At 42.0% G+C, this 27,438-nt stretch overlaps 1 protein-coding gene across 3 annotated transcripts; it reads right to left on the reverse strand.

Moving 5' to 3' along the window:
* Positions 1–1,856: 1,856 nt before the first annotated feature.
* Positions 1,857–19,671, reverse strand: lzts1 (leucine zipper, putative tumor suppressor 1). Of its 3 annotated transcripts, none has more exons than XM_022200865.2 (9): positions 19,325–19,671; positions 9,963–10,300; positions 9,724–9,852; positions 7,566–7,725; positions 7,071–7,462; positions 6,781–6,954; positions 6,493–6,624; positions 5,089–5,283; positions 1,857–4,821 (listed from the first exon to the last, which is right to left on the reverse strand). In XM_022200865.2, exons 2-9 carry the CDS (start codon positions 10,182–10,184, stop codon positions 4,273–4,275), a joined length of 1,953 nt encoding a protein of 650 aa, XP_022056557.2. In that variant the 5' UTR covers positions 10,185–10,300; positions 19,325–19,671; the 3' UTR covers positions 1,857–4,272. The 3 variants fall into 3 exon arrangements, with proteins under 3 accessions (XP_022056557.2, XP_022056558.2, XP_051806734.1); XM_022200866.2 differs by lacking the exon at positions 19,325–19,671 and adding an exon at positions 12,281–12,523; XM_051950774.1 differs by lacking the exons at positions 9,724–9,852; positions 9,963–10,300; positions 19,325–19,671 and adding an exon at positions 8,168–9,687.
* Between the last annotated feature and the right edge of the window lie 7,767 nt (positions 19,672–27,438).

Raw genomic sequence — 27,438 nt, forward strand, 5'->3', positions numbered from 1 at the left:
AATAAATCTCATTATATTCTGTTTGATGCAGATAGCTGTAACAGTAACTTGAAATCTGAAAAGCATCTTCAGTGGATATTTTAGGTACATGGTTTTGGAAAAATCTAATAACGTGTGTCTAAACAAAATGAATGCCTTCTTCTTAATCTTATCAGTGAAACTCCAGCTGCAGACAAAGCGCATGCCTGGAAGCTGTGGTGCTATTTAAAATTTGCCCTCTAATTCTGATATTTACTTCAACCTCATTTGCCTGTTTGTGCTTATTCGATGCTCTGGATTCGAGTTTTTATCCCATATTCGACTGTTCCTGCTAATTTCACAAGCTGATAGTTGGCAAAGCTTTAGAATAAAAAAAGTCGGATTGTGATAAATGGTAGAATTACTTACAAAGGAAGTTTCTCTCTGTGTGCGAGATAGAGTTAATTAACTAATTTTGAGCAGCATGGACTTAAATTGGCATCCGGACAGCTTCTCCCCCGCCACCACCTACACCACCACCGCCCCCCACACATTTCCCCACGAGCAGAATATAACATCCCCACAGACATGGGTAACTATGGGCAATGTTTCTGTGTGTATGGTGGTGGTGGTGGGGGGTTGGGGGAACCAGATGGTTGCCCAGCCAACCAGCGAGTGTCTAAAAAGCGCGGGCCTATTCACACAAAGTGCTCAGGCCACCTCCTGCACTTGTATCTTTTACACACACGCTTACACACAAGCGCCAACTCCTATCTACCTCTATTGCCATTTCAAGTTGTCGGTAGAAAAGGCTTCAGCAGTATGTGAGAACCCTTTGAGACTCCCTCCCCAATTACTTTGCTGACTGTAGAGGAGCTTGGGGATTTGCAGAGGCAGTGTTTGCAATAGTCTGGTCTGCATGCAGGGCACCGAATAAACCAATAAAAATATGAAATACATGCCTGAGTAACTAGCCCCCTGGTATTTTGGAGCCACTAATTGCTTAGGGGTATGGTTTGGATGCAGCACATTTGAGTATGTGAGTGTGTAATGAGTAATGAGGGCAAGCTAGAAACTGATACAGTGTTATTGACTCATCTATTATTTACTGGTATGGAATATTTATTATAATGTTAGAGGTGAGGGTTGGGCTTTGAAATGAAGTGCAAACTCTTGGTTTATCGGAGATTTTTTTCCCCCTTCCCCCTACACAATAGTTCAGTTTATGAATTTCTTGCATTTGTTTGCTGCGAGTAACCAGAGATTCCGTTTTTTGTACGTGGAATAGGTTTGCAAAAGCACCTCCCCGTTACTAATGAATTCAGGCCCTTTTGTGCTTGACTGTCAGCCGATCAGGAGAATCACAGCAGGATATGAGTGCATTATTATCATGTCACTGCAGGGCAGGGCTAAATTATCACCCGGTGTCTTCTGATGGCTGCTTAGCTGCTGTCCAATCACACCGAGACATCTGCTCGGCCAGCAATTCTGTGTAAATCTCGGCAAAACACTGCAGCAGGGATCTGCGTTTATTCTTTGCAGCTGCGTATGTATAGGTGATACGTCTTACATGGTTATTTAGAGGAAGAAATCCCCCGTCTGCACAGCTTTGTTATTTTCTTTCATGCCAAACCAGCGACTTTGAATTTCTTGTTATCTCTTCGGTGTGGCCCTTCTTTCATGTCAGTGACAGAGCCCCCCACACTGACAATGGGCCTTAATTTGATTTCAGTTTTGATTTGGCTCAGCTATGACAGAAGCTGAGATGCAAAGAACTGTGAGGAAAGGAAACAGTATCAAAAGGCTGAAATTAGATGATTAGATGGGAGAGGAAAACAATCTTCTCGTTATTTAAGTCCAAGAGGAATGGGGAATGATAATGAGGCATTGACAAAGAGTGCAGTTGAAGACAGCTTTGAATACATATCAACAGCAGTCATATTTATTTCTGAGTCTAAATCCAGCATTTTCTCGTCAAGTTGTGTTATAAATAGTAGTATCGGTTGACATTTATTTCCTACCTCTAACACCTCTATACATTAATAACTGGAGCACAGTGTCTAGTGTGGTGTAGTTAATCAAAAGTATTCATCCATATACCTTTCAACGAGGAGTGCATTAAAGGATGGTTTGAGTAATCATCAAAAGCAAGCAGAATGTAAATTACACCAAATGATTGTTGGAATACAGATAAAAATGCTCATCCTGGGTTTTTATTTTTGGGATGTAAAATGCCTCAGTGAATAGATGAAAAATTCACTTTTACATGAACTGAATTTCAGAATAGAGGAGAGTAAATGAGCAAAAGTGTTGTGCAGCGATGCACAAATGACAAACATTTGTTGCTTTTCAAATCACCTACGCGTTTGTACCCTTGTTTGTTTGTTGGCACTCATTTCCAGTTCTATCTCAGCACACAGGCCGATTCACTGAGGGGTTTTTGCCCGAGGTAGACAAGTTCCTCTACGTTTGATTGATTTCTTTTTTAACATATTGGATTTCAAGCATTTTTTTCCCCCTTTACTAGTACCATAGTTGAAGTATTACCTGTCCTTTTGCTACTTCCCTATTTAACCACTTCTCTGAGTTTAGGCCCAGAGTAAAGGATGGAAGCATTTATCAGTCACTTGAGCCTGAGTGCCGCTGGTTACAGTACCTCACCTTAGATTCTACTTAGTCTGTCTGCTTCCAAAGTCCTCCTGACCTGCTCTGGTAATGTAACATAATGGTGAGTAGCTGAGCAATCTCAAGCAGCCTTGTCACACAGATTGCTGCACATTCTTGACCAGCGTTGCGTCTGCATATACCTCAGCCTGACTGGCTGTCGATGTGAGCCCCTGAGTACTGAGTAGGTGGAGTAGTTAAACTTTTGCTTCCCAAACTACTTTTTCCCTTGTGGGAAGTGGAATTGCTCCAAAATAGTAGAGCCAAATGGCCGGGGCTGCTGCTGGGAAGGATTGTTTGTCTCCAAGTGGAGCTGTGCCAGCTAACTCTTGCAAAGTTGAATGAACAGTGTAGGGAGAGAGATAGACACTACTGGATGATTACCCATTTTTCCTTGTTTTTTTCTCCTAAAATATTTGCTTTTATTGTATACCATCCAGCCCTCTTTAATCTCTCTCCCTCTAAACACTCACAGAACACCAAGTGAATGTCAACATTTGCCCTTGGCTTCTGTTTGAAGGGTTCTCTAGTGTATATTGCACTGCGTTACGTTTATTCTTGAATCTAGTAGGAGTGATGAAGGCATATTTCGCTTTCCAGGCTTCTGTTTTATATAAGCGGACATAAGGTTTGCTTAAATACAAACTATTCACAGTTCACTGATCCAGCATTTCAATCCCTGCTTGTGTTTGTGGAATTGCCTATAGTAAACAAGCATAGACAACTATATTAAAAATATATGTGTTCAGTGGAGTGATGTTGTTGTATAAGTTGATTTAGGACTTTTTATGGCACTTTCATTGGTAAAGCCTTGCAAGATTAATTCAGTAATTCTTGGTAACAAAACTTCAATTTCACAAGATCTGCAAAGTGACAAAAATATACTGACATTTTAATAAAATATATTAACTTCACTGTTTGTCTGTTTGCATAATATATTTAAAGGGTGAAACTGCATGAGAGCTGGACAAGACTTCTGTGTGTATTTTGAAGTGGAACTTTTTTTCTTTTTACATTTGTGTGACTAGCAATTATATTGACAACTTAAAAATAGTTTTAAAATGACTAATGAAATGGTTTTAAACTACTTTCCATGCTCTAACCCTTTAAGAACAGACAGTGTGGGAGCATACAGTGGCCAAGATTTAGGAAGCTACACTCACAATAGATGATATATCACTGTCATTTAGTCATGCTGGAAGAGACAGATGCTCAGCAACTACCATGCTTATCATGTGTTGCCATCAGACATTCATCATGGAACAACTAAGTCAGCTGTTGTCTGGTCTGTCTCAATTATCAACTAATAAATGGTGTTTAAATTACAACATCGTGGATGATTTCAACATGAAGTGATTATGTTAGGCAGCATGTTTTAAAAAACAACCTCATTTGAACATTTAATAACTTACTTTAAAATAGGTAGTAACAGTGCCTTCACCAAAAGCTATTTTTAGTACTGTTTTTGTGTCCTGGACAGAAAAACCTCTACATTATGCACATTCTATTAAATAACCCTTGTAAAACAGTGCATGAGCTCCTGTTGCTGTGATGTTGAGTGTGACGTCACGACAGATCAATTATCTGTTGTGAAAAAATAGTCAAGATCCAGTATCACTTTTACAGAAAGCATGCGAGTGAGTGCTCCCTTCAAATCTCTGTGGCAATGACATCGTCATAAGTTTGTAACCCTGAGCTGTAGGTCATGTCCATGCCGAGCTCCGGTCGGCTTTCTAGTTCAGCTGTCAGCTCCTTCAGGATCCTCTCCAGGTCCTGGTTCTTCTTATGCATCTGCAGGTAGTTGATCTGGAGCTGCTTCTGGTACTTAATGACCCTGTCTTTCTCCTTGTTCCACGTCTGCTTTTCTTGCTCGAAGTTGCTGGCCAGCTTCTCTTGAGCATTCTTCTCCTCCCTGAGCTGCTGCTTTAGTCTCTCCACTTGCCTTTGGAGTGATTCTGTGGGGATGTGTTCCCTGCTCTCCTCCGTCTGGCCCTGGTCAGGGGAGTCTGGACCTTGGATTAGTCTGTCCAAGGCCTGAGTCGGAGAAGGGGCATCGAGTTGCAAACCGTGCTGCAGCCTCTGCTCTTTGGCCGTGGCCACGTCCTGCTTCATTCCCTGAATGTCTTTCTCCAGTTTGCCCACTTTCTCTCTCAGAAAATCGGCCTCATTCTTTTTGCGCTGGAGTTCATTTTGGCACACCTGAATAGAAAATGGAAAACATTCAGACGTAGGCAGCAATTAAGAAGATTATTTTGAGTGATATAACAGCGCCTAATTATATGAAGTGTCAACTACGCTCAGTTTTTAAGACCGTGATTAAGACTGCTAAAACATGGAAATTGAGAACGCTGCACTCAACCTGTCAAATGCAGCGCAAAGCACAAGCATCCTTCCGAACCAGAAGTGTCCTATAAGTGCCTTGTGGGCAGTCTGAATTGTAGAGTGAATTGCTATCAGGAGACTGACCTCAACCTCTATGGTGCGAGAGTGGAGTTTGTCCTCATGGTCTTTATTCTGTTTCTCCAGCATTTCCATTTTTGCCGTGTTTTCCTTCAGTGACGCCCTGAGGGTGACTATCTCATTTAGCTTGTGGCTGACATCTGCTTGGCAGTCTCTTAGCTGCTGCTTCAACAGTGAGATCTCTCCTGTCTTCTGGCACACCTACATTGGAACAGAGACAATTATGAAGATGAAATAGTGATGTCTGTAATATGTACTAAACGCGCATCTAAAAGAAAACCATTTGTTACTCTGACACTGTTATATCACCTGTTAATGATGTGCATTTTCATTTTAATGAGTTTTTCACAACTGAGCCTCATTTACATTTTTCGCAATTATGAATTTTGTGCATTTTCCACAACAATACACGGGAAATGGTTGCTAACTGTAGATCTGGTTTTGAATACAGTTAAAAATGATCATTCACTCTGAAATGCTGAATGCTTGTAGTGGGCATTAAATATTAGTAAAATACATTCCTCTACCAGGAAAGCATTGTGTGACGTGGTCATCATGGGAAATAACACATTTTCATCCCATGCTCACAGTAAGCTGCTGATTTAGCAGTACAACAAATTCACAGCAGGTTTAAACATGCATTAGCTGTGCTTCTTTCTTTGGCCAAATTAGGGCAGTGCAACCAGCTGTGAACTGTGCACTGAAATATTAACGCCATGTAAAGTTGTTAGGGCGTAACGTGTCAAGAAACAGTCTGCTATTTACATCAAGCAGACACAGAATTGCAGCGCGTGCCCAGTGTTCACACTCCTTTTATCTCTGTTTTTTTGATCTCCACCAACTCCCGGGGGAAACATGTCTAGTTCTTGAGTTGGTAAATGCTGCGTCGTGTTGCCCAGGTGGTTGATAACTTTGTTTGCTGTTTGGTTAGGCGCGGGTAGCCTGCAGTAACAGTTTATCATGGCTTGTTGTTGCTGAAAGCTCTTAGTAATGGGTGAGACTGAAGTGAAACATTGAAGTTACCAAAACAGTGAGGTGAAATGTGTCAGAAAGCTCTTTCTGATAATTCTCTGAGAAACCCATTTCAGACAATTTATATATAGAAGTCTGTTTAAGGAATATATAAAATGGGTTCTCTGGAGATGTCTTTGCAGCTAGATATTGTAGCTATAGTGACAGCAATGCAAAGGGTTTTCAGTTTTAAAAAAAATGGAAATAATGCTGCAGATGTAACAGCAGCGGTGTGATTGACTTTTAGGATAGATTTCTTTGAAGTTAAACATGATGCAAAATGGTAGATTTTTACTTTGGTGATGGAAGAACGCTTGTTATGCTCCTCAGCACAGCCTTCAACTTTGTAAGGTTCCATATCCATGTTACTGTTTATTACACATGTGAGGCATGACTCACCTCCCACTGAGTTTCCTCGAGTGTCGGAGCCAGTTGTGTGCTCTGTGTTTCGTATGATCTTAGTCTGAGCTGGACAAGGTCTTTCTCTTGAGTCAACTTGAAGACATCTTCCTGAAGCCTTTCCTTCTCTGCCTGCATGAGAGTTTAAATGGCATATTCATAAAAGTGTGCAAGGTAGGCTTCTGTTGTTGCTTTGTTTCTTATGTAAAATTAAGGTAAAACACATAAAATTAATGTATCAAATTGAAGTGATATAACAGCACTGAATAAAGGCACACAGAAGTTGACCTGGAGCTGGGTGACCTGCAGCTGGAGTGTTTGATGTGTCTTTGCAGCCATTTGAGACACTTGTCGTAGCTTCGTGGAGCATCGCTGCTTCAGCCCTTCCATCTCCTCAGCACAATACCTTTGTCTTTCCTCAAACAGCTGGCAGGTGTCTGCCTCCTTCTCCTCAAAGCTCACCTGTTCAAAGATAAAAGCATCTTAGCAAGAATTTGTGACACATATGTACTAAGTACTCATGAGAAGCATTCATCTTGATTAAAAGCACATTTTTCTTTTCTGTGACAGTTTGGTACCTGTAGCTCCTGCAGTTCAGTTTCTCTCTCTAGCAGCCTTTGTTCCAAACGTTCAATCAGTGACTCATCTGTAGTAATGGGGGACCGAATCCCACCTGCAGTTTCAGAGAGAGAGCTTGGCTCATCTGTAGAGAATGGGGAGCCAGCATCCTCATTAGCCTTAGACGCCAGCCCGCTGCTGTTTAAACCAGCCCTGTAACTACAGTCAAGGTTAGTGCTGTTCCCGTTGACCCACGGAGGGAAATTGGATTGTGCTCCCATGCTGAGGCTGTTTGCGAGAGCTGAGCTGCCATCGCTGTGACTGACAGGGCCTGTGGAAGCACTTAGGCTGCCGCTGGTGCTGTGGGTGGGCAGGCTAGACATAGAGTTACGCCCGGAGTCGGAGAGAGTCCCTGAAAGGAAAAGAGACGACACTGTACTTTTCTGTAATTTGTCATTCAACCTGCGTAATCTAATTTTAAAGCAACACTTTGCCAATATAATATAGACAAAAACCTAAGGTGTCTTGCTTGTGCCTAATATTTGGACTGCTTGCTCTCTTCAGAGGATAAAGGATGTGGTCCAGGCTGTTGTGGCCCGTCTCTGTGGACGAAGTCCTTGTGGGATTCACGGGCTTGAAGGCAGTGGAACGGACCAATGACTTCTCAGCAGAGGTCTAGAAGAGTGAAATGACACACAGTCAGTCCCTATTTTTGTTTTCATATTCAGTGGCTCCTCTTAGCTGACAGCCCACACAAAAAAGCAAGTCCTCACGTACTACTGTGGAGAGTAGAAAGGGCTGAGCATGAGTCACATTCTGAAACTTAAAAATCATAATGACTGGTTTTCACATAGATAAATATTGTCACATGCTGGAAGCCTGTAGATATGAAAGGGATAGATTTTTTTCCCCCAGTGCATCTCTTCATATTAGAAATAGAAGCAGTGAAGCATGCAGAATTGCTTCACTACAAACTGGCAGTATTAAAAGCCACACAGCAGCGGCTGCAAGTAAAATCCACTAGACTGTCATAAAAGAGAAAACTCATTTCAGAGATGAACTTATGCTCTACGTGCCCCATCTGTGCTGTCCAAGAATGTCACAAGCAGCCCCATACCTTCCCTTCTTTCTGTCCTCTTCTCCCCTCTGCATCCCACATCTCTCCTCCATGTGCTGTCTGAGGGAAGATGAATAGCCCTTCTCTGTGATATTAATAATATGAGCTATTGCTGAAGTGTAAGAGGTAAAGCTTGTGAGCTCAGCATTCCTTCTCACTGACTTCATGGCTGGGATGCCTTTCCTTGTTTTTTTCTTTCTATCCTTCAAACACTCTTTGGCTCGCTCTCTCTCTCTCCTCCTCTTTTCTCCCTGATTCTGTGCTCTATCTCTTTTCAAGCCCCCACTTGCCCCCGAGGAATAAAGGCCTATTGAAGAGGATGCAGTTTGCCTACGTATTCTTGGCACAGAAATGCCTTCTCCGTGAAGATCAAGGCATTCTTAGGCCATTAATCTGGGATGAGGTGATTAATACGCTGGGAAGGTTCAACACAGGTTATGAAGAATGACTGCTACCTATTAAACTACCTGCTGTGCATGTTTTATTCTCTGGTTGGCTGTGAGGTTTTCAAAGTCTATTGCAAGTAACGCAGTATGACTTCTTAATGGTTGTAAGAATAACCATAGCAACTGTTCCAGTGAAGAAAGGCACAGGGACGGTACTTTTTTTGATGGCACGGAAATGGACATAAAAGCCTGATCTCAAGTAGTATCTGCATGCTAAACTTTAAAGAATTGTTTGAGGTTTTCAGGGTTTTTGCTGACTCTGGAACAGCAAGCACAATCTGTCAATAAAGGGAATGAGTCTGCACTACCTTATTTGAAAGGAAAAAAAAAGCATTTTCCTGTTATTTCTGGCCTTTTCATAAGCAAAAAACATCCTTGAGACTTGCTTTAAATGGTCATTTCTAATAATTTTGGTGCTGCTGGGTTTTCTTTGGTGCCCGCTTAAACTTCTTTGGGACTATATGCAGGAAGAACCCTAACTTTGGAGAATACACTTATTTACTTTTCAGGACTTTAATGACAAGATCAATAGCACTCTCATGTGTGCTACATATGAAGCTACAGACACCAGCTGCCTGGAAACAAGAGTAAACTGCTAGCCTGGTTGTAAGGAAATGTGCTCATATTAGGATCGTTTAAGTTTATTACTTAGCACATTTTTAAAGCAACAATTTGCTGTTTTACAAGAGGATATGCACTGGACTGCGTCTTGGCCGGGGATACTAGCTTCAAGGAGTCTCCACTGATTGCCTGGCGACAGCTTCCAACCAAGAAATAACTGCCTCATAATCCTTTTTATATGGTTAATTGTGCTGTTGTTTTCTTGTCTGTGGATGAAACAGACTGAATTTAATGTGTTAATTAATGAGATTGGCAGGTGTAAGAGGTAATTTTGTTACCTATGGAAAGCGTGACACTTTCTGTTTCTGATTGTTGGTTTTTATACAAAGCCAAGCTAACCATGCTGGGTCCACATACATGTTTACCAACAGATATGAGTTTTTTCAGGGATTAGTTAACTCTCACAATGACAGTAAATGTGGATATATCCCAAAATGTTAAACATTCCATTAAATCTAGCATCTAGAGAGAGAAAACATCTGGGCTCACCTTCTCGTTATTTTTTCCCGACATGAGCAGCAGTTTTGGTTGCAGTCGCCCATCTAATTCCCCATCTTTGTTCACTCGCTCTTCCATTGATCTTTCTCTGTGGTATGCTGATCTCGGTTTATGGCTCACCTTGTTTGGAACAGAATAAGCATTTTATACAAAAAGCAATATAGTAGGCCATACGTGTTGTCATCTTACCTTACTTCATTTACAGATATAATTTATACACGTGATCTCACCTTGATGTAAAAAAAGTCTTCACTTCTTCCCGAGCGTGAGTGGGAGAGGCCCTTAGAGGGATGACTGGAGCTCTGAGCGAAGCCACACTTGAGTAGGCCGTCAAGGCTGCAACCTCCGCTCTTTCTGTGGTGGTTTGTTCCTTCCTTTAACCTGTACTCAGATGCCTTGTAGTGTTTGTTATTGAGGCTGTTGCCATTAATGACGCTGCTGACACTACCCATGGTCCTGCATGCATAGGTGAAGGCAGGATGGGGCTGAACTCCAGGTGGTCAAATTACATCGAAATGAAAGGAAGAAATGTCTCATGACCCCTGAGAGGTTCTGTCAGCGGGTTCTTCTGCAAGACAAGAAAGGGAAATATGTATGAAACTCAGACAATATTTAGTCTCTGACCCTTAAAGATCTCCTACAGTGATTATCAAGTTTTTTATCTTGGTCATGGAATGTTATTTTTTTTTAAATTTGAGAAGACACACCATGAGTGAAATAAGCAGTTATCACCATGGTTGAGCCACCATGATTCATTTCCACTTTGAAGCTGCAGTTTCCTAATGACCATTTCAAAAACACAAATTTAGTCATTCAGGGTTTGTACCAAACCAAAATAACCAATTTTGTCACCTTGCAGGGTTTGGCTATCATCATTCTCATTCAGAATCAGTTTCTGGCTCAAACATGTATGGCTAAATTTCTCCAATATTACAACTTGCCATTGTGCAGCACAAATACGTTTTAGTGTTTGAGCAGAGTTGCAGGTGAGCTGGCATGCTCCAGCTGCAGCGAGTAGGAAGCAGTGGATGAGAGAGAGGCGGGGGCCTTCTCAGATCTGAACAATCTAAAGGAAGCAATTATATTCAGGACATTTTAAGGCAGGTAAGGAGTGTTTTCAAGGAAATAAAATTTCCTTTCATAAAATAACAAAGTCGTGTCATAACATATTCTGATGCCTATCAGTATTCTGTAATTATATTGTTTCCTGTTCAGTTGAGGCATGCAATGTTGAAGCAGGTGTGTTCACATTTGCAAAACAAACAAACTGAAAAAAAGCCCATCTTGGCACTCTGCCTGGCTTTGTGCGCCTAGATTTATGGCTCGACCGTTGAATTTGACAAATAACCCTTTGGGTGCCCTTCCTCTAAGCAAACTGGCAATTAGGCTACTTACTACCTACTCAACGTTTGGCTTGTGCTGCCATCTAAATAACACTACAGTATGCAATCACTGTATTTTGCTATTGTACTTGAACGTAAAACAGATCACAGAGAAATATTAGGTTTTACTACCATGATTGGCTGAAATAATGGAGTAAATGTTAAGCAAATAGAACATGAAAGAGTTTATGTAGTGAATTCTTCATGAAGGCCATTTATTGATAAACTTAGAAGCTACTAGTGTTGCTGTGTCACTGTCCCCACCTCCTTTGGTAGACAACCAGACCCCAGATGTTGCTACCATGATCTCTAACCCACAGGGGAAAAATCCGCCCAGCAGTCACTTTCAGTGGCAAAGGGCTCCATACTGGCTGATCACTGCAGGCTCCTTCAACCACCTGGTCCTCAGCCTTTAAGCATTTTATAATAACCACAGCAACAAAGCATGGGGCTAACTGCTCGCTATAAATCACATATTAGTTTACATTGCATTTGACTTGAGGTTAATCCATATTATTGGTTGCACTGTGGTATTGTAAAGAAACACATAGCTGTCATTGTCCTGTTCCAGAGTTGTGTAATGTCTGAGGAGCAAAATGCTGAATGAAAGTGGGAGCTCTGATCAAGGCTGTCACTTTTCATCACCTCCCAAACAACAATAAGTGAGATGAGACATGTATAAAGTGATTGCTTTATGATGAGGAGAATAATGGTACCATCAGTGACAGACAGAAAGTGAGACAGAGTAGTATGCAAACACAGGGAAGAAAGATTTTTCTGAGTCTGAGTGGTGACAGTGGCAGAAAATAAACACTTTTAGTCTGTTCTTGGTGAATACAGGAAAGGAAAGATAATCTTAAACTACACGAACCCTCCTAATCATAAAAGTCGTCTTCCAGCACAGCTTCGGTTTTGATTTTCTGTTTTGCCACTGAAAATGTTGAGAAATGACATATGGTGTTAAATTTGTACCTGCACAAGCACAAAGCAGAGCAGTCATCTGTGCCGCTGCAGTAAACAGTCTCTGACATGGCTGGGTCTGCCTCGGGTTTATTGTGGCTGGATGTGTGCTCCTAAATCTGAGCTTCAGCCTTCACTATCACTCTCAGATATTAGCATTCACCACTGACATGGACTGATGTAATGAAACAATAGATTTTACTTACTGCCTGGTCAAACTAAGCATCCATCTCTAGCGAGGCCCCGGCAGAGTCATCTATCCAGCCTTGAGGAAAACAAACAGGCAGGCGTTGTGCACGTCTGTGTGTGTAGAAGCAGCAACTGCAACCACTATCACCTCGGCCAGGAGGGTCTGCTAACTGTTCTGCAGAGGGGGTGGGTCTTCCTGCTTGTCTCATCGGCCTGTACCCAGCTTTGCATTATAACTGACATGTAAATTCAAGTGTGTGTGTGTGTGTGTGTGTGTGTGTGTGTGTGTGTGTGTGTGTGTGTGTGTGTGTGTGTGTGTGTGTGTGTGTGTGTGTGTGTGTGTGTGTGTGTGTGTGTGTGTGTGTTTTGGGACCTCCCATTCCTCTCAGGGGAGCCGGTGTACAACATGTGCTCCCATAGAACTGGCGTGTGCCGCTCAAGTGATTAACTCCCACCCCTCACAAAAGATCTTCTACACCCCTCCTCCTCTCCTCACAATCACCCACAGACTCCCCCCGTTTGTGCATCGACTAACTGTGTAATAACCATTCATCCTTCCCTTTCGCCCTCCCATCAGTCCCTCCCACCATCCATCCGTCCTACTTGGTTCCCTGCACCCACCCTGAACAAACAACTCTTCATCTGAGGTTAAAAAAAGGCGCTCGCCCTCTATCTTTTCGTTCTTTGTCTGTTGAAGTGTGCCCTCTTTGTGTGGACTCTCGTGTGCCGGTTGATGTATTCTCCCCAAACAGCCCAGGACCATATTTGAGTGTTAAATAAATGACTAGTCCTCACAATAAGAGGGCTGGAGAGCCTCAGTTTTAGAGCGATTTACCACCATTCTGCCTTTATGCTGTTTGTTCAGACAGACACACGCAGACTCACTCCCTAACACACACTGTTACAAGTCCACGCAAATTGCACGCACTTTCACAGTGTTGTTGCTGGAGTCCCTCTAAGGCAATAGAGCATTCAGCATCCCACAGAGCGCACACAGTTGACAAAACACCTTGTGGATGAAATACAATCACACACCACGACAGGAAAATATACAAGGCGCTGTGTTCCAAAATGAACAAACAACAGCAACAGAAAAGATATGGCCCCACTCTGCGGCTGACAAAACAGGTGTAAATCTTCCACCCCATTTTTGTCACGAGTAAACGTATACTTTCCCTTAATGTGGAAAAAACAGAGTGCTTTACCATGTTTCTAGAGAGGGAACGTCACTGATTTACTGATAACATCACATGGAAATCTGTTTAAAAAAGCTGTTTGCTAAAATTGAACTCATGACAAACTGTGGGAAGTAACCCTATGCTAAGATCTTTCAAGATGTGCAGACAAAATTGCACAAAAGTTACCATCGTATTACATCACGCTGTCTGAAACCTCTTACCATAAAGTGTTTTCACCGTCTTTTGACCCACTTATCTCTGTAGATCTGCCATAATCATTTTCAGCAGCACTGCTCCCTCATCCCTTCAGCTGACTACCATTGTTCCGCGATTAGCCCTATTCAGACCCTGAAGCCTGTTTGTCTGAACAATGATCCTGACATTTCACTTTTATGCTGCTGCTCACTTGCTACTGAGAATTGGTCAATTTCTCTTCTATTTGATGCAAATATAGAGGTGATTTAAAAATCTTTTCATTGCTCCATCACTGCAAATTTTAATAAGCAGTACAAATGGTCTGACCCCACAGCGCTTGAGTGGACAGCGTGATTTAAGACCTTTGGTGAGGCGGGAGAAGCGTGTATGAGTGTGTGTGTGGATGCATGAATATATCTAATCTTATATCTGATTGGCTGCATATTTTTCAGTGTCTGCACAAAAGAGTGTTGTGCACTCATTTATTTTGTGTGTGTGTGTGTGTGTGTCAGTGTGGGCGGGGTGTCCTCGTAGCTTTTGAGCCCCAGCTGACCTGCCTGACACAAAGGCCTGTCCTGCACAGGACCAGCTGACAATACAACCCCCTCCCTTCCCCGAATCCATCCCGAAACACACAAATACACACTGACAAAAATGCACGCACACTCACAGAGCATAGCCAATCCATTAGCACAGCCAGTGGAAGGCATCAGCGTGTTGTAAAGGTTCAGGATTTATACCTGTCTCACAATGACCATGAAACTCTCCTCTGTTCTCACTGTACCTCCACACTGCCACTGCGCCAGATGGCATCACTTTAATTCTCACTGTCTGTATGGTAATTTCTAGCAGATGCATGTGTAATCTATCTAGTTCAGTGTGTGTTTTTTTAGGTCAGACTTGGTAAGCTTATTGTTCTTTGTTCATGTGTGCGGTCTTAGGTGCATATGGAATCTTATATAATATCTCCTTCTTTGAGGGCTCGGGCTGCTTTGTGCAGTTTTTTTCGCGAGGTTAAACTTAATGCGTTTTTGAAATAGCAAATTTAAACATTTAAAATAAACTTGAAAACTAGAAAGGAAAAAAGTACTTTAATGTTTTACTCCATTAACTATAAAGTTTGGGTATTTATAGTCGAATTACTGCAGCTTGTGAATGAAAATGAGATATTTTGGCTTTTATTCCTATGTATGAGTAAAAATCCCAAAGCGCACCAAGAAAGCAGTTCTTTATACTTTCTTTTCTTAAACCCTCCATGTAAACAAAGGCTTATGCCTCAAGATTGAAATACAGAATTTCTCATGAAAAGTAAAAGTGTACAAGTCCAAAATAAACCGGATGATATCACAAAAGATAATTTATTAGGACTCTATGGAGATTGTGTAAAAATCCACAAAAGTAATAAAACAGGTTACATAGATTATGAAGCAATAGCCATGAATCATTAATGAACTGATCTTGATGTTTGAAATCTGCAAAGTTGCCTTTTAACATGAACTCCACACAATTCTCAAACCTCATTACTTAGTACTCTTGACTTTTTAAAAATTTGTCATCGTCAGAACTTCATTTATAGATTCATTAATCTGTCAGTAAATATTTAATAATATTTTTATATGTCAAAGTGTGCTATTACGGTGAGTTAATGGAGATGAAAGCACATTTTTTTCCATTTTGCAAAGGCTTCCAGTGGGATGCAAATCCTGGTAGGGATGTCTGACATCCAAGACTCCTGAATACATGCAAAAACCCGCCAAACTGACATTATCCATTATCCATGTTTGCTCGTCAACATGTGAGCCAACAGGAGGCTATATCAGACTGTGAACGCCCACAGGAATTTTAAAATCAATAAGTAAATATTTTAAGCGCCGTAGTGTGCCTTAATATTTTACTTTACAAAACAAATTTTTAAAAAATGCTGGAGTTTGCCTTCAGTTCTGGTGGAGAAATCAATCTAAAGCAATCTTTACAGTGTTCGATCCCATGAATGCTGAGCATGTTGCTTACAGTGTGATGTAACACATTAGATAACTGCAATCGATCTGTGGTTCACACAAAGTAACGAATGATTAATAGGCAATGAAGCAGGCATTTCCTATTATCGGGCATGACAGTGGAAATGAAACTCCCAAATTACATGAGGGGAAGAAGAAACGGCACACGTGTGACAGCAGAGAGTATATTTCCAGAGAGTGATGGGCTAGTAGGTTGAATTATTGAGAAGTAATACTTTGTCTCTTTCTCTGTCATCCTCTGCAGCCTGTCAGGCCGAGACTCACACACACACGCACACATAGAAACACAGAAACACACACACTTCCCCATGTTGTGTCTTACTCACAAGGCTGAGTTGTGGGGATGAGTAATGTGGCTTCCAGCACAACATCAACTGGGAATGAAGTGTGGGATAGAGACAGTCATCTATCTTTCACTTTCACTGCTAACACATCTATCTACTGACCAAGCACACACACACACTCACACACACTCTCACACACATGCACGCATGCATGCACGTACACACACACAGTGGCATCCAATAGCAGCTAATTGGATAATCCTTTAGTGCATTGTAAAGGAGATTGAGCATGAATAGGGCTTCAATGCTGAAGAGCAGAATACCAGACACTCATTACCGCCCCAGAGTAAGGAGATGGAATACCAGGCACGGAGAGGGAGGCACGAGCAGAAAGAGAACGAGACAGACATGGAAAGACAGCCTGAGTGTGTGTGAGAGAGAGATTTATATTCTGTGGAGCTAACGTTGCATTACACATTGATAACTGGCGCATTGTCCAGCGCACAGTCAGTGTATCCTCTGTTCAAAGTTTAAGCGGTCTGGATGCACAGAAAAAGCTCAATCATATGAGTAAACATTTATTACTCATTAATTTGATCTCAGTGTCTTCTCTTGGCAGCCAAGTGGCCGAATCCTTGACAAGAGGCCAGCTTTTAGTGAAGGACCCTCTGTTGAAATTAGATTGCTTTCAGATGGTGTTACGTGCATCCAAATGAGACATTAGGTCAACCAAACAATCGACCTCCTTGGGTTTTAATAGATAAGGAGGTTGTCTGCACCGCTCAGTGGGTTTGCATAGCTGGCCAACTACTGCTGCTGTTGTGCACGCATTTGCATAACCTTGGCAGTTGGAGTATAGAGGAAAATGTATTTTTAATGGAGGCTAAATGGGAGCCTTTAGTGCTGCGACAAGGATGGGAATTGATGCTCGTGAATTTAAAGAGTCCTAAAATTAAATATCTTAAATGTCCTTCTATATTTCTTTATTGAGCTGCGTTCACCCATACAAGATTGATTATTACCTTACAATATGTCTCTGCACTTTTCTATAATAATTTAAACTTATGCATTGCCCTGGAATCTGTCCAGAAATGGTTTTAAAGAGCGTGCGTCTTCCGTTAGATACGGCTGATCACCGGCCAGCGCCACAGTCATGAAATATTTACTTCTCGGGCTTTTATTCCACTCTAAAAACAGCAAGTGAAAATGCACTGCAACAAATGGAGATATTTTTAGACATTTTGAGTTATTGCTCATCCATTACCCATGAATATATATACTTTTTCCATTAACCGTCGCTTGTTTTGAATAATATGACTGCCCTGTTATTCTGAAATCTAAACTTGATGCATTGTCATAAAAGCTTTGTTGTGATGTCAGATGACGGTGCAGAAATTGAAGTTTCAACAACGGAGGCACGCCTGCTGTCAAAACGTGAAAGCTATGTCCGTAACACATAATACTGATGTCAAATAAGGTTTCAGATAATAGTTTTTTTCTTCAGTTTTGTATAAATATTACAAAATCAGATCATAAAATTGTCTTTTAAATACTATTGAGCGATGCAGTGTCACTGAATAAACCTCCCTGAACATTTCTCGCATAACCACACATAGTCATTGCACCATGCCTTAAAGCTCTGTCTTTGATACAGTATAACAGTGGGATGACACGCATAGGTAGGTGGAAAAGAATGAGGCCTTTCCTGGCACTGGGGCCCATTGACCCTGCAAGCTGAAGACTCAGTGATAAGGTTGTCATTCTTGAGCATAACCATCCTCCCATCCTCCTAATCTGCTGTGGCTGTGTGTGTGTGTGTGTGTATGTGTGTGTGTGGATGGTGTAATGTGGGAGTAAGAGAAGACACAATGAGCTCACTTTAAGGGGTCTATATCATCCTGAAAGCAGCTGGAAATATGTGCTGCAGGCGATACCTGTGCTCAGCTCCAAAATAAAAGCCCTCTGACCTTGTAATGCTAAATTGTTCGTTGTAGGGAAACTCTGTGTGCTTCTTTCAACAGTTCGAGCTGTCATATCTGATATTCACCTGCCATTCTACGTTAAGTAGAAAAGGAACCATTACTGAAAAGTTGACAACTCTGCAACATCATTATCAGCTTAGACTCACAATGCTGGTGGGATGCTGCACTACCCTGACAGAGTCTTCATTCAGGAGAGGATGCTGTATTTGGGTATCTGGGGCAGTTATTTTAGGAAGCGTTTTCTTTGGCAGGTCATGAGAGCACCGACTGATTGTCACATGGTACAGATATGGAACTGAGCATCAATTCCCACAACAAACTGCAAAAAAAATTATATAGATAGGCCTGTGAAATTAAGATACTTACATCCATAAGAGGATTTCCACATTTCACATCGGAAAATCAAATTGCTCAGCCATGAAGCGACAGGGGAAATGTCTTTGCTGCTTTTATCCTCTAAACCTTCTCCTTGTGATGCTGTCTATCCCCTGTAGCCTTCTATGCACTATAAGTTACAGCACATTGCAAAAGCTCAGCGTGCCTGAACAGGTGCCCTACACTTACCCATTCACCTTGTAACTAGTATAAATGCACTGTAATTCATGATCCCTGCAGGTCTCAACACATACCTTAGTGCAGACAGGTGTGACAGCTGGGAGGTGTCAAAAAAGCCGTACTTTTTTCAGCCGATCTCTTTCTCATGTCGCAATGACTTATGCAACAGTCATAAGAATATTTGAGATCACCAGGTCCAGTTGCTTTCTTGAATCACAGGGTGGGACATATATAGATGGACACGATTTAAATTCACTGTTTAAACACCTGCAACAAGAATTTAGTCCCTAAATTGCTGTGTATAGTATAACATTTAAATTGGGCCCCATGCTGGTCCCTATTATTTCATATTTTTCAAAACACTGATTTGTGCAGTAATGACTGTGCTGAGACTGTGTGTATGAGAGTGCATGAGGGAACATGATTAGCACTTTTCTTCAAAGAAACAAAGCTGAAAGCAGACATTTCATTCAGAGCTGGCATGTCCTCAAACGCAGAGATGCTTTTACTTTGAAATTCAGTTTGCATATTAAAAGTAGCAAAAAGACTTGGACTGCATCCACGCTTAGAAACTTTGGTTCAGTCAGAATCTTTGATTATGTAAACAACAGCCATAATTCAGTATGATTCTAAAATAAACCCAGTTTACATTTTGTGCCTTGCCTAAAACTTAATCCACTTAACAAATCGCTCGCACTCAAATCCTTGTTCATCAAACAGACTCACTCCTGTTTGCAGTTAGAAAGGCTATGAGCACTAACTTGACTTTCTACCATCATTTTTTTCCCCACCATTTCACATCCAGTCAAACAGCCATACTTCTTTCAGTCCTCTCTCGGGGTGACTTACCTCCATTATAGTTCACTTGCCCCCACGGTCACAATCACTGTCGCTTCTGCTCCCAAACTGTGGACAAACCACCCTTTAGATGGACACCAGCTATCAGTGTTTCTGGTGTGGAAATAAAGAGGTGTCTGCTTTTGTTGCTGATGTTCCCCTCCTCACACCACTCCAACACCTGGCACGGTACAATCAGTCCGTCCCATCTCCCATACACTGAACACTGTCACATTCCTCCATAAACACGCTCTTTCTCTCTCTCTCCTCCCTCTCTTTTACACTGTATCCTTGTTGCCTCCCTCCTGAACTCCCTCCCACTCCCTCCTTCACTCTGAACATTCACCACTCTGTCCCATCCTCCCTCCCTTTGCTGTGTGCAGCGTCCACCTCTTGTGTGCATTCTACATTAGTGGTGCACTATTTCTGGAGTGTTTTCTCCCTTTAATCCCTTGTTCCTTGCATCCATCTCTCTCAGCTTGTCTCCTCTTGCTTGGTTGACCCTCTTGTTTTCTCTTTAACTGGCAGTAAGTCTGTGTGTAAACACAACACCTCATCCCTGATCCATGAACTGTTTCAGTACAGTAAGTGGTCAAGTTGTCTGTGTTCGAAGGGATGCAGTGTAAAAAAAAAAAAGAAGTGGGAATTAAAAGCAGTTGCAGTCCATCCGTGTGACACTACAATCACGTGAACCTGTATACCTGTGTGTGTGGGTGCGCCAGCAAGTAAGTCAGTAAGTGGTTGCAGGGCTGATGACTCATTCATGCTGTTGCCCACCGTGCTCTGCTGCTGTAGATTTAACCTGCCTCACTCCTCCAACTGACTTTGTTGACTCACACACGCAAAGAAGGCTCTGCTGTGTTTTGGTTTATTTCAATAACAGATGATTTGAATAAAATGCCAAGGTGGTAGTGTGCAAGTTCAAACCCCGAAAACAAAATACCCATTTGACTCGCAAGGACGTCCTCCCACCTCTCCCCCTCAGCTTGAGTTTGTTTCTAACGGTGCCCATCATGTTCCTTTGTGCCCGTCTGCATGTCTTTATTTGCTCTAGCTATTTCATCCGTCTTTGCTCTTCCCTCTTTTATAGTCTAGCTTCGTCTCTCATTCTTAATCTTTTGCCCCAAAAGTCTCAACAACTGCTGCATCCCAATTAGAGACATCAAAACTTCCCGATTCTCTCTGAATTAATATAATGAAATAAAAGTTTGAAGCTACTCTGCAGGCTGTGAACAAAAAGTACAATGCTCCTCTTCACTGTCTGGGCATGCTTGGTGAAGATATTAAGACTTCCTCCGGTGTTCCTGCTGTGCTAATTTGTCTTGAAATGATACCCCCCCCCCCCCCCCCCCCCCCCTAGCCTGGATAATGACATGTAATCAGCAGCCAGGAACACAGTCAGAGATATCGCCTTTACACTCAGTGGGTGCCAAGGATGTCTCCGTCTGTATCTAACTGTGTGTTTGGGCGCTTGATACAAGCACCTACTTTTACTTGTGGCCAAGGTGTCTTTGAATTTTTTCATTTCGCAACTTCACAGTATCATTTTCCCCAATTTTTTATTTCCCGATACTGTAGCCAAACATCCGCAGGTTGCTCCTGTGTGTGTGTGATAGTGAAAAAACTAATATCTCTTGTCTTGAAAAAGTACACAATCTTCTTTGCACCTCCATCTAAAGGTGCAAAAATGGTAAACAGCGTGGTTAAAAATAATTGTTGATTCTTCACATACCTCAGCTCCCTCTTTGAGCACTTATTTGTATTGTAATATATGTGTGTGTGTGTGTGTTTTATTGTGTCACTGTAGCTCACTGCCCTTCAAACCTGCTTTAAAACCTCTAAAGATTGCATTAAAGAAAACAATTAAGAGATGTTTGTGTTTTCTGCCAGAGTGAATGAACCGGTGTGATTACTCATGTGAGTTCTGTGTTTGGTGTTTTCTCTACTTGGAGGAGCAGCTCGTGCTGTCAGCCTGGGAATGGGCTGCAGCAATTGATTGGATTTTTATGTCAAATTTGCTCTTCCAGAACGTGCCTCCTTTTCTTGCCCCCATCTTCTTCCTGCTTATCTTAACTCACCCTCACAGACACATGCGTGCGCACACGCACGCGCACGCGCACACGCACACGCACACGCACACGCACACACACACACACACACACACACACACACACACACACACACGCATAACACATGGAAGAAGATCAATACTTTGTTGAATAGTTTGTTGAATAAAAAGACCCAGCATAATGTTGTTGACCCAGCTGGCACAAGAAACTGACCTCAGTTGAGTATCCCGGTGCTGAAGGCAGGACGCAACTAAGACGCACACAGACACACAGACACACACACACACACACACACACACACACACACACACACACACACACACACACACACACACACACACACACACACACACACACACACACACACACACACACACACACAACCACTACATGCACACATATGTCACACAGACACACACCATTGTGTACGTGAAGCCATTTTCATGTGTACATGGGTAACCTTAAATACATGGAGTCATATATGCGCATGCGTATAAACCCCCTAGGATTTTGGCACACCGGTGCTTTAACAAGCATACAAAAAGCCACACACACTCACACAGACATACACACCGCTGATCTCAAAATCCAATTTCTTATGTAAGCTTGCTCAGTGTTTGCACACAGACCTTTTTGGCAGACCGGTGGATGTAGGAAGCTGAATGTGTATCCAACGTAAATCCATATAACAGCGGCGATAGAACAGACACTGTAAAGTCACGACAAAACCACACATGGAACAAACATGTACAGTAGCTGTCTGATTTACAGGCATTACTCTTAGCAGCTGGAAAGATTAAGAAATCTCTTGCTAAAATAATGTCTGACAAAAGCTCTGACAAACATTCAAGTAAAATTAAAGTAGACGAAAGCAGAGTAAATTAGTCTGACATTTTTAATCTCATAACAAATTAGATTCTTAGAAAATGAGTAAAACATACTTGAGTGATTGCTGGCACTGAAGTGTCATCTTATATTCTCACGCACAGTTGTTTCTTGTTTAATTTGAAGGACACAATAGTGATAAAAATAAATTAACAAAATTATTCCAGAATAACCATAAAAGATTTTACATTCCATCCCTTCATCTATACTTTACAACTTCCCCATAACTGTTATCTCTGAAGAATCATTTTCATGGGGAAATATTTCCAGGAGAGATTAAAGTACCAATTCCTAAAATAAAATCCAAGTCCTTTGTGGGGGGACGTCATAACGGTAATCGGCAGTAATAAATGCAAGCCAAACCTCCTCGCCACAGGAAACTGCTACTCTTTTGGGTTGTAAACAGGTAGCGGTAACATTGACGCTCCAGTTTAATTACTGTGAACTACTCCCCAGTGCTCCTTCTGTCTCTCTAATAGCGTTGCCACTGCTGTCTATAATGGTTTGTGGGTACTACACAAGGCCCTCCATCATTTAAACTGTCTTTTTGGGGAACATTCACAACCCCCAGAACTTGAATCACTCAGGCCCTCGGAAAAAATTAAGTATGCATTTGTCTGATGTAGGTGCCTCTGCACTAACAAGCTGAATGGCCTTCGGTAATCCACAGGCCTTGGTCTTTTCTTCCTTTCTGAAGTGGTCCCCCCCCCCCTACTCCTGTCAAGGCTGACAACTCCACTGTGCATTAGCATGTTGACCTGGGGCTGAGCAGAACTGCATATAGAGATAATATTGACAGAAGGTGTTGTCCGGGACAGATACATGATGCCACCTGAAAACGACAGAAGTGGAGGGAAAACCGGACAAGAAACGTAAGAAGAGAAGGAAGAAAGAGATGGAATTTGAGAAGAAAGGAGGTAAAGAGGCCAAGGTGAAGTCTGAGTGCACAGAAGTAGGGCTTGAGCTAAGGCTTTATTGATTCTGTTGGCTTTGTCTGTCACCGCCTCAGAGGACACAGTTGGCCTATGATGTATGGCTGCTTCATTCGCTGCTGCTGCAGCAAGGGATACAAGTCAGGGAGTCAGGCACTACAGGGACCTGGTGTTACGCTGCTGGTACAGCAGGGGCAGGGCAGCCCTCCGAGCCCTGTACATCACAACTCCACTGGGAGCCGGCGTGAACCAAAGACAGAGACATTCACCTGCTTGTTGACCTGTAAGAACGAGAGCTTGATTAATCTCCAGCTCTCACTTGGTGACAACAAACAATGTAAACACGCCATCAATAAATAAAAACCCATTAACAGTTTTTAGTTCTGCTCTGGTAAAAGACTTAACTTATTGTGAGCGACAGGGTGAGAACAAGCGTGCACACATACACCCACGGATGCTCACACTTCAAAGCAGTGATGGCTGTCTCTGTGGAAAGGCAATTTGCTCTCCCCAAGATCTCTCTCACCGGTAGCATATAAATAAGGCTGGCACCGAGCGGTCAGAGAGCACAGTAACAGCCTGCCAGGTTAGATGAGGACAATGAAGTTGTCTGTATGTCAGATAGACTTGGTGAGTGGCACAAGTCGAGAGTGTGGTGCTGATGTTGTCACTGAGACACTCACACAAACACATGCAAGGATTATTAGTATTGATTTAATGTACCTTGCTCAACTCCGCTAAGCTGCAGTTTGATGGGGCTTTAATTCATCAACATGCTCTCTGTGTGGAGGGTGTCGAGCACAGAGCCAGGGCATTGTCTTGACACATGAAGAAGGATTAGGTGACTTCAGATTAAAGTACAGGTGCGTAAAGATCCTCTCATCAGTATACATCTTGACCCCTTTAGAAATGCATCGACATGAGAGGTAAATGTTAAGACAGGGAGGCCTCTGGCACACACTGAATCTTTGTTTAGAGCTCCCAGCTGCTTTTTTCTCCCTCATCTTACCTTTCAAAGCAGATTTGTGCATAATCCTATTAAGTCATGGGGTTAATAAAAGAACTGTTGCTAATAATTTAACTTTTTGATGCAGGGGTGTAGAGTTGTAGGTTGGCTGTGCCTGCGTGTGGTGCAGATGGATCACTGCTAAAAGTCTCTGTCATTGAGCTCGCTTTGCCTTGCAGATGTTATGTGCACAGTATAAATACCAGAAATAAAGTCATTCATCTCTCCCCGTGGTTAACACTTCAGAGGCTAACAACAGTTAACTACTTTGAGAAGTCTTAAGCATCTGTTAATGGGGATTATATGGAGTGTAACTGAGCTATAAATTGCAACAAGGTGCACAGTGAGGTAACGTGAACAGAATAATAGAGTATACAAAACACCTCGTCCCCCCAAATATCTGTTTGCTTCATCGTGCAGTGTCAGATGATGTTAGGTCTACATGACAATTGTATTGGTTAGTTTAGTTTGCTTTAAAGATTGATGGTGTAATCTATGTAAATTGCAATAATAGCTAACCTATAACTGACTCTTTGGCCTCTTGCCAGCTCTCAACTAGTGTCTCAATTGAATCATGAAAATAGCAGTGTGTAAGCCAGTAGTTATTACTTTGCAAAGAGGCCAAGCTGGTGAAAAATGGCCTTCACTATCCTATAATCAAGCCTCTGTGAACACTAGCGCAGCACTAAACAAATGTGTTAATACTTGCTACACTAATTAAAACTGAGACCCTGCTGCACTAATGCACTTATAAAAATCCTGTATCCTGAATCACGGCAGCCTGTGATTGCACTTTATTCATACTGTGTTTTATTCTGTGCCACAAATGGCTCTTAAGCTGGTGTCTTTAAAAATAACCCCACTTCACATAACCCATTTTCCTCAGACATTTTGTCAGTCCTGATCTTTCCTCATCACGTTATCCTTTTCTTGCATAGCTAAAGCAGCTAAGGTGTACTGACAGTATGAGTGTGAACTGCTCAAAGCAGCTTCTTAATGTGTGGAAGATAAGAACAAATTTGGAGCTCTTGCAAATATTTGGCTGGGGTCTCACTTGAATGCAGACAAGTTTCTTATCAGCTTCACAAGGGGGCACTGTTGCCATTCACTTCATGCACTCAGCTCTTTTCATGCATTATTTTTCATTTTCTCCTCCTTCTAGATGATATCATACACAAAATGAAATTATGTTATTCCTTATAAGCAGGAGGAAAGTATTAACAACAGCATCCCCGTTTCTCTCCTTGGTTAAAATTAGCTGAGTGCTGATACAGGGGGCAGTTCCTCCATTGTGCCTGCAACACACTGGGTCCCTGTTAATTTCCTAGCTCAGTGGCGAGGCAGTCATTATCTGAGGATGGGCATCTACAATGGATAATTATCCTGGGAAAAGGATTTCAAACTGTGGAGAAAATACTGCTTTCAGCAAGGGGGCCCAAATGCACAAAAACACTGGCTAGCAGTTAGTCACTGCCATTACGTCTTTCTATTTGCCTTTATTCCAAACGCCCAGTTGCGATTTGGACCAACCCCTGACAAAATCATTTTGAAATCACCCTCTTTTAGTTCCTTAGTCCCCCCCCCCCCCCCCCCCCGCATAATTCTGGATTTATTGCTGTTTAAAATCTCATTTCTAAATGAGCTTTCTGGCCAGAGAGACCAGATAATACAGTGTGTAATTTAAGTAAACCATTGGGCAGAGCAGGAGATGCAAACACATACACAGGCAAATCATGTGAACACAGGTGCAGACGCACACACAAATGCACTGTGGCAGCTGTGGCATGTTTCACTAACTGTTGAGCTGATATCAGTAATTACATCCTTTCGTTTCAAAGGGAGCTTTTTGGTGGGTGGGTTGTTTAAAGTCGGCTCCACCCCTTCATGAGAAAGTATATCATCAAACATCAAACATTCTGTGAGAGAGTCCATTTATCAGCACAGACACTCTCACTTTCATGCAGTGACTTGTAATTTTGATGAATAGGAAGGCTATACTGCTGTGATAAGCCTTTGCTTCTGCTGTCAATCATTTCAACAAGTTGAAAGATAAATTACTCGACATAATGTTATGTCAATGTTATCTCACCTCTTACGTGCAGATCAATACGGTGGTCAATGTCTTTGTCTCTGAGAGAACTCCATTGCGATAGTTAAAGCAAAGGCTGAATGTCAAAGGTTTAAAGAGATTCTGGATCAGAAGCGGTGTCGAAAGAAGTTCAGTTGCCTCAATTGCCCTATGAACTGGAATCAAAACTTCTTTTTGCTGTGAACCTCTTGAAAAAAACTGCAGATATTGAATTAATGCCTCGCTGTTCTGTGTGGTAAACTGAAATAAACTCAATCATGTTAGGCCCAAAGAACATTATTAATGACTTGGAGCAACTTCACACATATACAGACAGATTTTTGTTCATGCACTCTGCTCGATTTCCTTTTCCCAAGCTGCAGCACTGATTGACCCTAGCGGGCAAGTAGGGAAGAAGCCAGGTCTTGAAAAATGCATTATATCCTAATAAGGTTAGCCCCTATGAACAGATAAAAGTTAAATAAAATAACAGGAATTCTCTCTGGATCGGGACTAAGCGGATGACAACACTGTTCTCTGATTTGTTTCTGGAGTACTGGTTTAGCTCAATATAATTGGCCATACGGTCTGCAGAACACAGGTGATTTACAGATAAGTGGGTCTGCATGGGGCCTGGTTCAGGCTAATGCTCAGCCACTAACGTCAGCAGTTGGTCTCTTTTTCGTTTCAACTCATTAGACTTGAGTGCTGCAGGGGGACGGAGCTGGGAACCGTAGAGCTGCAACTCCTAGAACAGCCTTGGAAGTGTAGATCTATAATTTCTGAAATTAAAATAGAGTGAAACTTTAGAGTGGACTCAGCTGTACTCACTTACTATCTTATAGTAACTTGCAGATGTGGGTGTTGGGGGAGTGAAAAATGAGAAGCGACAGTGAGTGAGAATAAATATCATAATAAATTTTAGGCTCTGTCACGCTAAACCCGCCGCTGTCATTTGAATGCTGTAGTTAAGGATGTTTGGATTCTTTCCGCTCTTACCTCCTCGCACTTTCGATCCCTTTCCCAAAGATGCATCATTATTCCTGTGTCAGTGGATTACATGTCCCAGTTGGCTGGAGATTAAAGCAAAGATATGCACAAGAAAGACAATTTCAGCCAACATCTCTGCAGTCTGGATATGCATCGTATAGTTTTTTTATATGTAT

This window comes from Acanthochromis polyacanthus, chromosome 7, assembly GCF_021347895.1.
Source record: "Acanthochromis polyacanthus isolate Apoly-LR-REF ecotype Palm Island chromosome 7, KAUST_Apoly_ChrSc, whole genome shotgun sequence".
NCBI classification, from domain to species: domain Eukaryota; kingdom Metazoa; phylum Chordata; class Actinopteri; family Pomacentridae; genus Acanthochromis; species Acanthochromis polyacanthus.